Source organism: Pleurodeles waltl, chromosome 4_2, assembly GCF_031143425.1.
Source record: "Pleurodeles waltl isolate 20211129_DDA chromosome 4_2, aPleWal1.hap1.20221129, whole genome shotgun sequence".
NCBI classification, from domain to species: Eukaryota; Metazoa; Chordata; class Amphibia; order Caudata; family Salamandridae; genus Pleurodeles; species Pleurodeles waltl.
Window position 1 is genome coordinate 993301524 of NC_090443.1, and position 16710 is coordinate 993318233.

The window sequence follows — 16710 nt, forward strand, 5'->3', positions numbered from 1 at the left end:
CACACAGGGAAAGGTATTATTTCAGACCGTCCTGCCTGTTACGCTCATGGCCCACCATACCCCTTCCCATTCCCATTTGCACAGACATGGCCCAGCACACAAGCTGCACGCCACCCAGGGGACATCCAGCAAACCTCCCCACACACGAGGCCTTCACACACACCACTCCATGCATTCATGCCCCATACATCGTGCTCACAGTGTACTAACCTGTTGGTCTGGAGGCCCATACAGCAGTCCGTACTGGGGTAGGACCCCATCCACCAGTCTCTCCAATTCCGCTGAGGTGAAGGCAGGTGCCCTTTCCCCAGTCAAACGGGCCATGGTAGGTTACAGAAACAGGTCACAGCAGCACATGCAGCGTAGGTCCTCTCCTTTGGAAGGTCAGGTAGCAAGTGAGTGAACAAATAGAAAATGGTGGTGATGTCCACGGCGGTGCATACCGTCACCGCCGGCGTACACCACCATTAGTCACTGTACGCCATAGGGCCCAATATTATCCAATGAGGCATTGCACGGCGGTTCCTGACCCCCTCCCGCAATGGTGCACCATGCCAGCGGAATTACCTCACTTCCACCTGTCCCTCCACACAGGACAGGCGGACACCATTTCGGGGGGGGGCAGGCCCTGGTATATAACTGCGTCACGGACGGGCTTTGTTAATAAATACGATGTCTGTTTATTTCAGGAAACTTGGGCTGCGGAATCGTACCATCTAGAGGGTTTCACGTCTTATTTCTCTCCTGCCCAATCTGCTACCAGAGGATTTGGCAGACTGATAGGAGGACTTATGATCTCACTGAATAATAGGCTAAATTGCGATCATTCTGTGATTGAATTCAATTCTCATGATCTGCTGGGTATACAGCTCACATTTTGTCCTGGCTTTAGGTTAATTGTACTAAATGTATATGCAAGGTCTGTTCCACGTACCACTGAATCTAGGATACTCACACATCTGACTGAGTTTGTAGGGACCTTAGATCCTTCAGATCTTTTGATGGCTACAGTTGATTTTAATTGTTCTTTTGTACCTGATAGCACTATTTCTACCTTAATTAGTGAGGAAGATGAATTATGGGGCATCCCTCAACCTAAGGAAATGGTTTCCTCTCCTGCATCGTGTGTAGCCATGCAGTTGGCCTCGCTCTGTTTAAAATATGGTTTGAGAGAATGTAACGGTCGCACTAGATCCGATCCAAATCGTGCTCTTACGTTTAAGCGAGGGCTTTCTTTGAGCACTATTGATTACATTCTGGTGGATATCAGGCTTTGGTCAAGTACATTAGATATAGAAATTATTTCTCGCTATGACAGCGATCACAATCCCTTGTGTCTTGTACTAACCAACCAAGTTTTTCTAAGAGCGCGACACATAGAGATTACTAATGTCCCAACCCCTCGACTGAATCATAGACTAACTCGTGTTAGCTGGCAAAATGTGCCAGCAAATCCATATCAGATCAGGGATATTTATTTATCATTCTTAAATCTCTTTTTGGTTTTTGGGGAACAAGAGGTTGCTACTATTCCTATTCTGACAATTCATACAGAATTGGTGGATACCTATGGGGTATTTTATCTAAAGAAACTCCCCTAAGGCAGTCACCTGATATTATCTCTTCTAATGAATGGTATAATAAGGACTGTGCTCAAGCAAGATCTAATTTAAAAGAAGCATTAATAAACCTCATTCAAGAGGATATTGTGAATGCTAGATCTAAATATGTTAAGGCCCTGAAGCAAGCAAAAAAAAGCTGGGAAGACGAAATCTTGGCAGAGGTTATTGGTTGCAGTTAAAAATCAGGATGATGGTTCTTTTTGGAGACTGCTGGCTTGCAGATCGAGAGGGGTAAAAGACTCCATTAGCTCGTATATCCAACCTGATAGATGGGTGACCCATTTTTCTGAAATGTATGCCTATCCTGTATTGCATGACTATAACGTTGTTAGATATGATGATGATGTAGCTCCCACAAATAGCTCCTCTGAGAGCATTGTCTTCTCAGTAGCTGAAACAACAGATGCTATTAATTCCCTGAGGCTAGCTAAAGCCCCTGGCCCTGATAAGATACCTGGGGATTTGTTTAAATCTGAGCCCATTATATGGGCATGGTATATCAATTTATTGTCCAATGCCATAGCAGCAGGTGGTCCCATTCCTGATTCCTGGCACGGTTCAGAAATAATTCCTGTTTATAAGAAAGGCGATGTAGGTTTGCCAGCGAACTATCGACCGATTAGCCTTATTGACATTCTTCAAAAGATCTTTGCAAAACAAATTTTGGCCAGACTTACGGATTGGGTTCTGAAGAACCAGATTTTATCCCCTCTACAGGCTGGATTTCACTCAAAAACTAATACTATGGACCAAGTCTTTAGGTTGTCACTATTATTCTGGAAGTATGTCACCTTAGCCAGACAGAAATTATACGTGGCTTTTGTAGACTTGAGATCCGCTTTTGATCTTGTGCCAAGAGATAAGCTGTGGGGAATTCTGAACAAAATTGGTACCCCAGAGAACCTAGTACATCTAATCCAAAGATTGCATGAGAACACTTATGCACAAGTAAGATGGGGTAACCAGGGGGAACTCACTGATAGAATAGATATCAGGACAGGGGTACGACAGGGTTGTGTCCTTGCTCCGACTCTCTTCATCCTGTTCATCAATGAGGTAGTGCAAGTTATTACTGATTGCCAAAATGATGCGCCCTCTTTGAATAACATAAAAATCCCTATCCTGCTATTCGCTGGACTACTCCTGAGCTACTCACATATAGGGAATCCATCCAAGACATTTTAGACAGACCCAACGTGCTTATTATTCCTTGGTTCAAACACATATCAAAATGACTCCACATTTTGGGTCTTGGTAACTACTGGAGCCATCCTTACAACTTAAGGAAAGAGCAGAAGAATCATTTAAAAACAGCATATTAGGCGTATGTCAGGGGAATCTATCTGCTACATTTGTCTCATGGCAGATTGACTTCCCAATTTCTTGACACTAAGTGGCATCCGTGTTTCGAACTGTTTATGGATCTTATTACTGATCCATTAAGTAAGAGTTTGTATATTCAGTTCAGATACGGATGCCCACCTCTCAAATCTTTTGGCAATATTCAGGATTCTGCTCCAAGAATTGATTTCTGCCTGAGCTGTAGCAATTCTTCAGAAACCATTGTGCATTTTATGTTTATATGTCCAGCGTATAGGATTGCTTGTCAGAGGTGGTTACGTCCAGTTTGTAAGAACATGGGGATCAGATGTTGTATAGATGCCTTAAGGATTATGATGAGGGATACATCCTGTGCCCTGTTCTGTGCAACTAGCAAGTTTCTTGCGGCTGCATGGCACATACGAATTTATCACTTAAAAAATTCTTCTTGATTACTATGAGGCCCTATGATTAGGTTGTCATCCTGCTGGATGATAGTTTGGCTAACCTGAGGAAGAAGGTTTAGGTAGTTATGCATTGTGTGAAGAGAGACACCAACTTGATTTTAGTATTTATGTTTTTATATTTCTTATGTTTTTCTTTTATGTAAGATATTCACGATTTAAAATTTTAACCTTTGTATTGTGTGATTTATGCTTTGATGGTTTAAATTAACCGAATAATGCGAAGTGTTGATGATGATGAACTACGTCACATTTCACAATTGGACATACAGGACAAATGCCACTTCTACATTTCATATTAACATCATGCATTGTACTGTTGTGGCTACAATGTATAGTTTGTGACCAGCTCCTCACTCTTTTGCCCCATAGATTGCTACCGCTGCGGATGAATAGGAGATGGAGACATACCCCTGTGTACAGACCCCTGGTAGATTTTACAACAATGGAGGAGAGGAACATTATCCTTAACTACAGACTTCACAGGGCCACAATGATGGAGCTGTGTGACCAACTGGAGCCTGACCTGATATCTGCTATCCGTCACCCCACTGGGATCCCCCCTCTTGTGCAAGTCCTATCTGTGCTCCATTTCTTGGCAACTGGTTCTTTCCAAGTGACAGTGGGCTTGGCAGCAGGAACGTCACAGCCAATGTTCTCATTAGTGCTGACCAGAGTGTTGTCTGTACTGATTAAACACATGCGCAGCTACATTGTTTTCCCCCAGGTGGAGGATTTGGCAACAGTGAAGGCACTGGCAATGGGACATATCCCCAACATCACTGGGGCAATTGATGGCACACATATTGCATTTGTCCACCCCCCCCGGCAAAATGAACAGGTGTTCAGAAATCGAAAGAGTTTTCACTATATGAATGTCCAGATGGTGTGCCTGGTGGACCAGTACATCTTCTACGTCAATGCTAAGTATCCTCGGTCGGTGCATGATGCCTTTATCCTGAGGAATAGCAGCATCCCAAATGTGATGCCCCAACTACAGAGGCACAAGTTGTGGCTAATAGGTGAGCCCTGGTTCCCATCCAGTGGATGTTGGTGTATGGGTATGGTGTGGGCCTTATGGCATAGTGTGTGGCTAAATGTTGTCCCTCAATATTTGCAGGTGACTCAGGTTACCCCAACCTATCATGGCTACTGACTCCTGTGAGGAATCCCAGGACAAGGGCAGAGGAAGGTTACAATGAGGCACATGGGCGAACAAGAAGGATAATTGAACATACCTTTGGCCTCCTGAAGGCCAGGTTTCGGTGCCTCCATCTAACAGGTGGATCCCGGTGCCACTCACCCAAGAAGGTCTGCCACATAATCGTGGCAAGCTGCATGTTGCATAACCTTGCCTTGAGACACCATGTGCCTTTTCTGCAGGAGGAGGAGGCTGGAGATGACCATGTGGCAGCAGTGGACCCTCTGGACAGTGAAGATGAGGAGGCAGAGGATGAGGACAACAGAACTGCAGTGATTCACCAATACTTCCAATGACACACAGGTAAGACAGTGTAACTTCACATTTCATTGCCATTATTTTGTTTCACATTGCACTGGCAGGCTGTGATTTCCCGGTTCTATGCCCACTCACTGTATGCTTTGGCAACTCTTTTTGCAGATGTTGGTGCCCCACTATCGCTCCTGGTGTGTTCGCAGCAGCCAACTACAGGTCTATCCAATGTGATCATTACTGTACAGTTGATTTGCAATGTTTGAACATTGTTAAACAAATACATACTTAAATCATTTCACATAATCCATACTTTTCAAAGTGTGTTTATTGAAGTGCTAAGAAGAAGAGGGGGGCGTGCAATGGGATGGGGTGATGATGGTGGAAAGTACATGGTATTGTTCCAGTCTATTTGTAGCACCGGTGCATTGTCCAGGGGGACATAGGAAGGGGAGCAATGGCAGTTCATGGTGGACAGGGTGACTGTGTGGGACACAAGGGTGACAATCAGGAGAGTCTCATTTCCTGGTGGGGGTCTTGGCAATAGTCTCTGGCTTCTGCCTGGATCGCAGGGAACATTTGCGGGGTGGTTCTCCTTCTACAGTTGGAGGGGTGCTGGTGGCCTGTGAGTCCAGTGGTGGGGCCTCCTGTCCACTAGAAGCAGCGAAAGTAGAAGGCAGTTCAGATGTCTGGCTAGTGGCAGGGGCCCGCTTTTGTGAGGCTGCCTCCCTCATATTGTTGGCCATGTCTGCCAGCACCCCTGCGATGGAGACCAGGGTGGTGTTGATGGCCTGCAAGTCCTCCCTGATCCCCTGATACTGTCCCTCCTGCAGCTGCCTGTTTTCCTGCACGTTGGCCAGTATCTGGCCAAGCTTATCCAGGGAATGTTGGTAGGCTCCCAGGACCTCGGTGAGTGCCTCCTGGAGAGTCAGTTCCCTGGGCCTGTCCCCCACCCGACGCACAGCAGTCCTCCCAGTGTCCCTGTTGACCTGTGCCTCTGTCCCCTAAACCGTGTGCCCACTGTCGCTGACCCCAGGTCCTTGATTTTCTTGGGTGCAAGGTCTGCCCTGGGGTCCTGTAGTGGTGGACACACACCTGATTGACGTGTCTTGGGGACAGAGGCATGGGTACACTTGGTGGGTGCTGTGGTGGTGTTTCCTGAGGGGGGAGGCTCTGTGGTGGTGTGTGACTGTGACTGGGTAACCGACTGTCCAGAGATCCCTGATGGGCCAGGGCGGTCATGCAGATCCAGGCGACCAGAGTTGTTGTCATCACTGTGGGCCTCTTCTGTGGGGGGACTGGATAGTGCTGCCACCCCCTCTCCGCTGACATTGGCTGGGATACATGTGGGGATGTAAATGCTGTGTTATTGTTTCTGTGTGTGACATATTGTGCATGGGTGGGCTGCCCTTTTTGGTTGTATTTGCCCTGGCAGCTTTAACTTGTGTGAGTTAGTATGTGGTGGGCTAGCTGATTCTCTCTAGTGTGCATGCTTTAGTGATAGGTGTCCATGCAGGTCTGTGAGTGGTGTCCATGCAGTGGTACAGCATGCAGGGCTTGCTTTGGGATAAGTGAGATGTGATGTTGGGGGGTGTGGGACGTGGTGGAGTGATGGGAGTGAGGGTGAGGGTGAGGGTATGTGACGGCATGCAGGTAGGGGGGTGATAGAAGTAGAGAGTTGACTTACCAGAGTCCAGCCCTCCTCCTACCCCGGCCAGGCCCTCAGGATGCATGATTGCCAAGACTTGCTCCTCCCATGTTGTTAGTTGTGGGGGAGGAGGTGGGGGTCCACCGCCAGTCCTCTGTACAGCGAGTTGGTTTCTTGCTACAATGGAACTTACCTTCCCCCGTTGGTCGTTCCACCTCTTCCTGATATCATCCCTTGTTCTGTGGTGCTGTCCCACGGTGTTGACCCTGTCCACGATCCTCTGCCATAGCTCCATCTTCCTAGCAATGGATATCTGCTGCACCTGTGCTCCAAATAGCTGAGGCTCTACCCTGATGGTTTTCTCCACCAGGACCCTTAGCTCCTCCTCAGAGAATCAGGGGTGTCCTTGTGGTGCCATGGGTGTTGTGTGAGTAGTGTGGGTGAGAGTGTGAAGGGTGATATGTTGAGGTGTGTTTTGTAAGGTGCGTGGGTGGTGTATAGGTGTGAATAGTGTGTGGCTCTGGTCTTGTCTGTGGTTGTGGTGTCTATCTTGTGGCAAATGTTTGTAGTCGTAAAGGGTTGTGGGTAATGTGTGTGTGTGTTTTATAGTGGTGTGGGTGTGGTGTGTGTATGTGTGTTAGGTATGTGTAGTTTGAATCGTCCAGTATGGTGTTGTTTTGTATGTGTGTGTGTGTATTTTGAGCGTGGCGGTATGTACCATCAATGGTTTACTGCCATTGAATGTCCGCCGTGGTGATTCGTGGGTCATAATATGATGGGCATTGTTCTGTGGGCGTAACGGTGTGGGTTTGGATACCGGCACTTTATCACTGACCTTTGGTGTGGCACACTTGTGTCTGTGGCTGAATAGTGACGGATTGGTGTGTGTGTGTCATGATATGGTGAACGGATATCCGCCGTGGTGGCGGTATGTTGGAGGAAGTCAGAGTGGCGGTAAGTGGGATTTACCGCCAACGTCAAAATGAGGGCCTAAATCCCAATAAAAACACTTAGAAACACAATAGCTCCAATTGTGTCTATCACAGTGTTGTTGATTGAGTCATTCCCAACAATCCAACGCCACTCCCTGGGAGGGCAGCGCTGGTCACAGAGTTACATGGACCCCAGGTACAGTACCTTTGGTAATGAAGAAAACAAGCATGTACACAGAGTTGGGAAGGTGAGGTGTCACTGGGTCCAGTGTGGCAGTGGTTCCTTACTGCAGAACAGGGGGAGGTGATGTGACATTGGGGCGAGGGGTTGGTTCCTTAGGATCCAGTGGGGTTGATGAATCAAGCGGGTCAAGATGTGCTGGAGCAACCTCTTGGGGTTACGCCACAGAGCTAGAGGTGCCACAGCGGAGTTAGGTGTCACGGATCTCGGTGATACAGCACTCGGGATTTACGATGCTGCAGGACTTCTGTGAGGCTATGGCGGCATCGGGCTTGTGGCGTCGGTCAGGATCGTCGTACTCCAGCGAGGACCACAGCTGTGAGTTGCAGGCAGTGGCACTGAGTCGTGCAGCTGTGCCAGTTCTGGAGTAGTCTGGAGTCAGTGTGCCTGGATTTTCTTGATTTCAGGCCATCTTTCACTCCCAAGGGCCCAAGAACTGGTTTGACACCATTTGGCAAGTCAGGGACCCCAGCAGGAGTACCCAGGTGCTGGCATGTGAAGTCTTTGATGTCCCTGAGATGTCTTAAGAGGAAGCAAGCTCAGTCCAAGCCCTTGGAGAAACTTCACAAGCAGGATTTCAGAAAGCAACGTCCAGTCCTTTCCCTCTTAAGGAAGAAGCATCAGCAGCAGGCCAGCACAGCAAAGCAACAGGCAGAATGGCAGGTTTTCCTTGTCCGAGGTTCCTCTTGAAGCAGAAGTCATCTAAAAGTCTGGGATTTTGGGTCCAATACTTATACCCCTTTCTGCCTTAGAAGCAGACAAACTTCAAAAGAAAGTCTTTGTAGTTTACAAGACCTTGCCTCCTTCTTGCCCTGCTCCAGACACACACCAGGGGGTTGGAGACTGTATTGTGACAGGATAGGCACAGCCATTTAAAGTACAGCTGTCAGGTCCTCCCCCCACTCTAGCCCAGGAAAACGCATCAGGAAATGTATGGCACTGCCTAGAGGGAATTCACAAACAGCCCAACTATCAGCCTGACCCAGACGTGGGTTCAGCAGCCAAGCAAAGGCACAGAATGGTTAAACAAGAAAATGCCCAGTTTCTAAAAGTGGCATTTTCAAACAGACAAACTAAAAACCAAATTCACCAAAAGATGTATTTTTAAATTGTGAGTTCAGAGACCCCAAACTCATCATCTCTATCTGCTCCCAATGGGAAACTGCATTTAAAAAAGATTTAGAGGCAATCCCTATGTTAGCCTATGAGAGAGACAGGCCTTGCAATACTGAAAACCAAATTTAGCAGTAGTTCACTATCAGGACATGTAAAACAAACCAGTGCATGTCCTACCTTTTAAATACACAGCACCCTACCCATGGGGCTGCCTTTGGCCTACCTTAAGGGTGACTTACATATAGTAAAAGGGACGCTTTAGGCCTGGCAAGTGGTAACCTTGCCAGGTCGAACTGGCAGTGAAAAACGGCACACACAGACACTGTAGTGGCAATTCTGAGACATGTTTACAGGTCTACTCATGTAGGTAGCACAATCAGTACTGCAGGCCCACTAGTATCATTTGATTTTCAGGCACTGGGCACCTCTGGTACACTTTACTAGGGACTTGCCAGTAAACCACCCCATTCAATTCCTGTTTTTTTCATTTTGAACATCACTACACTAGCCACTAGTGTGTTTTCTGTAGGGATCCTCCCTAAGGTCCTGACACTCTGAGAGAAATGGTCTTTTCTATCAGCTGGGGCATAAGTCCTGTTTGGTTCAACTTTGAAAGCAATGACTGAAACAGAGAATGTTTGGAACTGCTGGAAACAGGAAGAATTTGGTATTTTCAGGGTAGAACATCAGGTAGTTTGTTGACATCCAGGTTTGGATGCCTTCAATGAAGACTTTGGGTCTCTGTATGCCATCGGTTGAGGAGATTCTGAGATAGATTTGGATGTTGTCAGCATACTGGTGAATCTGTATGATGTTGTCTGTGAGAATGACTCCCAAGTGTTCCATAAAAAAGGCTGAAAATGATGGATGACAGAATCAGGCCCTGAAGGACTCCGCTGGGGACAGGTAGAGTCTGGGAGTTGGTACTTACTATTTGAACAGTTGCTGTCAGTTGATAAGATAGGGTGTGGTGCCAGTGTAGGACATGCAGGTTTCAGGGTGTGAATCAATGATGGATGGTTAACACTGTTGAAAGCTGTGGAGAGGTAGGGCAGGACTAGGAGGCAATGGTCATTTTTGTAGTTGAGGAATAGGGTGGTGAAATAGAAGAGGACAAAGGAAAGAGAATGAAAAGTTAAAGAAAGAAAAAAGTAATGCGTGAACAAGAAAAAGGAGAAGAAAAAGAACAGGAAACAATGGAAATATTTTTTTTAAATAAACATGTGTGACTATGCCCTAACATGTATTAGGTGCAGCTAGAGCAGTCCATGAAAACATTGCTCTGCCCTACAATTGAGACAAAAGGAGATATAGGATGGTTCCTCCTGTTTCCCTCCCTCTCCTCATGAAGCCTATGAGCTTGTGAATAAACTGAACGATCTATGACAAGCGGTCTCATATTGAGACAACAGCCAATATGAATCTCTCCTATCCTCCTCCTCCACATGTATTTGGGACCACTGTGGCTCAGGATTGTGCAATAAAATCAGCATGGACAGTTATGAAAGCACATAATTGTGAGGAGGAGACTAATGCGGTGATTGAAAAATATGGTTTGTATGGGAGCCCAATATGTTTTAATTACATAACAGTAACATTTAGAACAATCATTGGCAAAGCCAATGTGTCTAGCTTGCATGTAAGCTTGTAATACACACAAAGGTAGCCACAGGGTGGTGCCATTACTAAATGCATGTGAGGTTCTACATTATTCAGCTCCTTTTCTGAATACTGAATGTACGGTTAATGGCAAAGTGTAAGAATCCATGGTATGCAGCATCCAAGTAGTCCTGTGTTAATGTCATTAGAATTACAAGAGTAAGCAAACATTTTCAATTTCCAGTGCTAAAACTCCTTTGTCAAATACCAATGGCAGTGAAAAGGTCAATAAGAATCTTTACCTTCTCCAAATTTGTCAGCATGTTGGAAAGCCTTGACTAGTCGCAAAGTTTCTTTTACACAACGCTTGACAGGAAAATCATTGATGGTGATCTGACGAAGGATTCCATTCTTGTCTATTATAAAAAGACCTCTGCAACAGCAAAGTCAAGAAAGGAAAAGGTTAAACATTGTACTAAACTAAAAATACAGATCTCTTTTGAGTACTTAAGTACTAAACTTTATTTAGATTAAGCCGGAGAGTCTCACAGTGAGCTTTCCACAAGAAGCATACACTATCAGTTTGAGTTGATATTCATTAACTTGTAGAGTGTAGTCCACACAAATACATGGTTATATGTTAGAATAAGGAGAGGAAAAGGCAGTGCCACCAAAATATAATATCTTATATACTGACTACCACAATCGGGCCCTTTGCGACTGCAACAGCAAAGTCAAGAAAGGAAAAGGTTAAACATTGTACTAAACTAAAAATACAGATCTCTTTTGAGTGCTTAAGTACTAAACTTTATTTAGATTAAGCCGGAGAGTCTCACAGTGAGCTTTCCACAAGAAGCATACACTATCAGTTTGAGTTAATATTCATCAACTTGTAGAGTGTAGTCCACACAAACACATGGTTATATGTTAGAATAAGGAGAGGAAAAGGCAGTGCCACCAAAATATAATATCTTATATACTGACTACCACAATCGGGCCCTTTGCGACTGCAAATAAACATTTTGGGATGTACAAACAGTGTTTTGCAATTCGGTATTAGGAAGAGAGACTCACGGGGGAATGTATGAAAAATTTGCGACCGGATTGCGGTCGCAAAACATTCGCAGTTTAGAGCAGGGAGTTGGGGTCACTGAACTGGTGTGGACTGGTTTATGCACGGATGGCACCAAATGTGCCCTTCAAAGCACACCAGTGCTACCCCTCCCAAGCCAGTCACACCTATTTCAAAAGGGAGAGGGTGTTACCTCCCTCTCCCAAAGATAATCCTTTGTTCTGCCATCCTGGGCTTGATCAGATCAAGCAGCAGGAGGGCAGAAGCCTGACTGAGGGGGTGGCAGCAGCTTGGGCTGCCCGGAAAAACCTGTAATCCTGGTGGTAGCAATGCTGGGGTCCTCTAAGGAGCCCTCGGAGTGCATGGAATCATACTTCTAATACTTGCAACAGTATTGGGGTATGATTCCGAGATGTTTGATACCAAACATGCCCAGGTTCAGAGTTACCATAATGAAACTGGACGTAGATAGTGACCTATGTCTAGTACATGCATACAATGGCGTCCCCGCACTCTTGAAGTTTAGGAAAATGGAACTGGAGTTCGTGGGGGCACCTCTGCTAGTGCAGGGGTGCCCTCACACACAGGTATCTGCACCCTGCCCTCTGGGCTGAGAGGGCCTGCTATAAGGCTGATTTACAATGACCTGGTGCAGTGCCCTGTAGTGAAAACAGGCGCATGCACCCGTTTCATGCAGACTGAAATGGCAGGCCTGTAGGCTTTGCATGGCTTTGCATGGGCTCCCTATGGGTGGCAAAATAACTGCTGCAGCCCATAGGGATCCCCTGGTACTCCAATGCCCTGGATATCTAGGTACCATATAGTAGGGACTTACATAGGGGGACCAGTATGCCAAATGTGGGAAGAAAAAGGTACAGTCACCAAAATTTCAGGAGAGAGTATAACTACTGGGGTCCTGGTTAGCAGGATCCCAGTGGACACAGTCAAACACACTGACAACAGACAGAAAATAGGGGTAACCATGCCAAGAAAGAGGGCACTTTCCTTCAATCAGGACCACCCCAACGCTGCTCCGGTTTCGGAAAGAGTTGAAGACTCACCTCTTTAAGGAACACTACATCACAGTGCATTAACTGTCTATTCCTCAGCTGCCTCTCCTGTTACTCCTTGACTTTGAGCCTGGACAATGTACAGCACTCCGCTGCCTTTTGGCTAAGTTTGTGCTATAGAAATCCCATACACAGACACACATACACAGACACCAAATGTCAAATAAAATAGCGGCATGACTTTAAAGTGGAAATACACCTAAATGTTCCTCAAGACACACACAGACCAGATGCTGAACTAAGTCACTGTGGAAGCAGACTGACTCAAGAACATGGCAGGAGGAAACCGTACTACTACAACTTTTATACCTGGCCAACACTACCCTTCAATTTCCTCAACAAAATGTAAATTTAACCAATGATAGATTTCAGCAAATGTTCCTAAAGGGCCTCTTTTTTCAAGGGATTTTGAAGGCCCTAAAATGATTTCCTTCTTGCCAGAAAACCTGCTGAGTTTGCATATACTCTTGCACAAACTAATGAGCCCCCCTCTATTTAAATCACGCACAAATAGACTAGAGCCCCCCTCATCTTGTAATGGCTGAGGGTTGAAATATTCAAAATGGTGATTACTGCCTGGGACAAACAAAAGAATGGACTTGGCAAACTCCTCAGCAATACTTAAGATTGAACAAACAGTGTTATAATTTTTGGGGGAAATTCTGCTTTTTATGGGAACCAGTCATCTCACATTCTGCTTTAGACATTGACAGGCCCTGACATTTTTGGGTTTCCGTGTTAAACTGCTCATGGTCCCCAAAATCATTTAAAGATTCCAAAGGTATTCCAAGTCCTTGTTTCACTGACTCCTAAGAAGTCTGCATAGCCAAAATTCAAATAAATGTAATTTTAGATCCTTCCTAGAAGAGGACAGGATTTCCATGGACCTAGGTACTCACCCTACCTGCATCAAGAATGAAGTAAAAACAGCCTGCCTGTGACCTAAGAGAAAAGAGAGGCCTGTTTAATTACTATTCACAGACCTTTCTATGCAAGCTAGAGATTTTAGGTTTCATTAAGGATGCTCCATTTGCGTGCAGCTGAAGGCTGCCCTCCGTCTGGCTTACTTTTCTGGATATGAAAATGGCTATTAGATTGGTTAATTTGCATCCATATTTCCCTGGACTTGTCCTTACCTGAATGCCACTCCGACATCATGCTTCAGCACACCATACATCCTAGAAACCGTATGTGTTGGATCTGAAAGCAATGGGATTTTCACGTGTCCCACGCCGCCTTTACCTCGACTTATTTTGGTCCTGAAAATAAATATTGAAGGTAACTACAGTTGTTAACATTACCTTTGAAACTCAAAATCTATAAGCCCTTTCATATCTTAAAGCTTTAGGAAAAGCACCACTTTGGGGTGAAGGCTGAGGAAATTATAGGCCAGATTTAAGAGCCCCTAGCGCCTCCTTGCGCTACATTAGCGTCATATTGTTTTACCGTAATGTAGCCCAATGAGGCCAAAATAGCTGTGCCAAATTTACAAAGTGGCGCAATGCATGCATTACACCACTTTGTAACCCTTCGTGCTACAATATGCCTGCGCCAGGCATAATGTATACAAAGGGGGCATTCCCCTGTTAGGGGGGCCGAATAAATGTCACGAAGAAATCAAAGAGATTTCTCTGCATCATTTTTTCGGCACTTTTAACGCCTACTCAGAGCAGGTCTTAAAAGGAGACACACCATTGTTTACAATGGGTCTCAATGGGCTTTGCCGGATTAGCATTAACATTTTTTAAACAAATTCAGCAAACTTTCGAACTAGAGTCAAACATTTTGACGTTAGTTCCCTAACTACCACCATGGTTTACCATATCTTAGGTACGGTGCACACATGGTGGCGTAAAGTGGGTGCTAAGGGGCACAAGAAAAGTCGCGTTGCACTGGGTTCTTAAATCTGGCCCTTAGTTTTTTACCTGTGCCTTGGAATCTCATGCTCTATGATATTTCCAGGGAACCACCTGCCAGGATTCCGCCAGTGCATGTGGCACTTCAGGGTAACAGTAAGTTAAGCATTTGTGTGCCTATGTTTACATTACCTTGGTGGGATGGGACAGGAATTAAAGGCATGAATGGTGATTGACTGCTCAAATGGAAAGGAGTCACCATGACAGCTCCAGACAAAAGGGGTTACCATCTTGAGAAGGAAAGCTATTTAGTCCTCAGGACCAGTTAATTCAGATAAAACCATGTGAAAGGAGGATGGGCACACAGTGCCTGAAGCTTCCTGACACATCTTACAGAGGTAATGGGCACAAGAAAAACAATCTTGAACATTAGTAAACATAACTGGCAACTGTGAATGGGCTCAAAAGGGGCCTCCATCTAAAGATCATAACAAGATTCAAATAACATTGGGGCTTTACATAAGGAGTAGGTGAAAACATCTGTGAGTCCCTTTAAACATCTGATCTTGATTGTGGATGTGAACATGGAAGGTGGATCTGGCAAACAGAGAAATGCTGACAGGACTGCAATATAGCCCTTGACAGTGCCCGCCAAACAACCCTATTGGGCCAGTGACAAAATATAGGACCTCTGACAAATGTGCCTTCATGGTCGGCAAAGTGATGCTGACTCAGGCTGTTGGCCCTGGTCTTCAGAGAACAGGTGACCAGGAAGATTCTGTGGTGACGCATCCAAAATTAGAGCCTTAGAGTCCTCTGACAGAGAAGGTTGGGACCCTACTTGTCTCTGGAGGGACTGGCTGCGGAGGGTGGGAGCTGAGAGAAGAAGTCTTTCAAGGCTGAAGGTGCCCCTTTGACTAAAGGGAATTGTGAGTACGGATCTGGATGAGGAGCCCCCTGTTTGAAAGATAGGGCATAGCCCTTTTTATTGGTTGCATGACCGACTGTTCTGAGTTAATGTCTTTCCAGGCCTGAAGAAAGGAGGATATCTGTCTACCAACAGGCTCCACATACTCTGTCCAGGGGAAGCTAAAGTGAATTTTCAGTTGGCTCAGGAGAGAAATAGGGGGAGGAGTCTGGGCTCGACAACCCTTTTCTTTACCTGTGCCACAGTACTAAAGCAAAGCTGATTTGACTTTTGGACTGACCAGGAGGGTTGATGCTGTCCACCTGGACATCAATATAATTTGTATAAAACAATGTATTCAATTTATTGTGGTGTAGTGTTTCTCACTTCACATATTAAGTACCTGGAGCACTTGTTAAAGAGAATAGAAGAATTATAAAATCGCCTTTAAGTTTGTAAACCCTAAGCCCTCCTCTCTCACCTGAACTGGCCCTTTAGGTTTGTGGACAGAACCCCAAGACAGTCACCTTAATTTTGTGAGTCCAGCTTCTCTGTGCCCTAAACAGCCCAGTGAGCAAGATAAAAAGAAGGTGGTAAGGACACAGACTTTCTGTGTATTCTTGATTTTTTTTTAAAGTGCTTTTTCTCCTGCCCGGGACTGCTTAAATGTACCTCTTGGTTTCTGTGAATTTTGTACTTTTAAACTGCTGTTTTGTTTCTGCCTGTGACTATTTGAATTTCTCTCTTAGTTTCCCCCTATACTGTACTAGACCTCCCCCTTACACTGTAAATAGGCAAAATACACCTCAGTGCTTATCCAGAGTGTGTTTAAGAGTCTGCTTAATCTGCTTTATGGTTTAAACTGCCTTTGGAAAGTGTATGTGGCACTCAAATTTGGCTTGAAAAAGTGATTAGTTTAAGTGTGCAAAAAGCAGTATTTTAGTGACTTCAGAATTGGGCCTTACCTGAAGAGGTGAATCAGGAAGCTACAAAGTGTGGATTGAACCTGTCTGTATCCAAGGAGATTCTGAATAGAGCAACATGTCCCTGTCCCCTGCACCAGCAGTCTGTGCTTGCTGGTTGTTCCTCTAGCTCCCAGGCAACTCTGAGCCCTTCTCTCACACCTGCACTGGCCCTTTAAGTTTGTGGAGGGAGCCCCAAGACAGCCACCTCCATCTTACGACACCAGCTTCTATGTGTCTTAAACAGCTCAATGAGAAAAAGGCAAAGAAGGTGGTAGGAACACAGACTTTCTGTGTATTCTTGATTTTTTTTAAATGTGCCTTTTCCACTACACCTGACTGTTTAAATTTACCTATTGTTTTCTGCAAATTTTTTACTTTAAAACTTTAGTTTTGTTTTTGCCCGACACTGTTTGAATTTCGTTCCTAGTTTTGCCCTATATTGTAC

General features: G+C 45.3%; 1 protein-coding gene across 1 annotated transcript in view; it reads right to left on the reverse strand.

The window, feature by feature from the left end:
* LOC138293969 (peroxiredoxin-like) overlaps nucleotides 1-16710 on the reverse strand; it is a 166414-nt gene that overhangs the window by 109278 nt on the left and 40426 nt on the right. Inside the window, exons 3-4 of the mRNA XM_069233230.1 lie at nucleotides 13674-13796; nucleotides 10698-10828 (exon numbers count right to left, since the gene is read on the reverse strand). Of these exons, the coding sequence (XP_069089331.1) occupies nucleotides 10698-10828; nucleotides 13674-13796 (254 nt within the window). The remainder of the gene's footprint in view (nucleotides 1-10697; nucleotides 10829-13673; nucleotides 13797-16710) is intronic.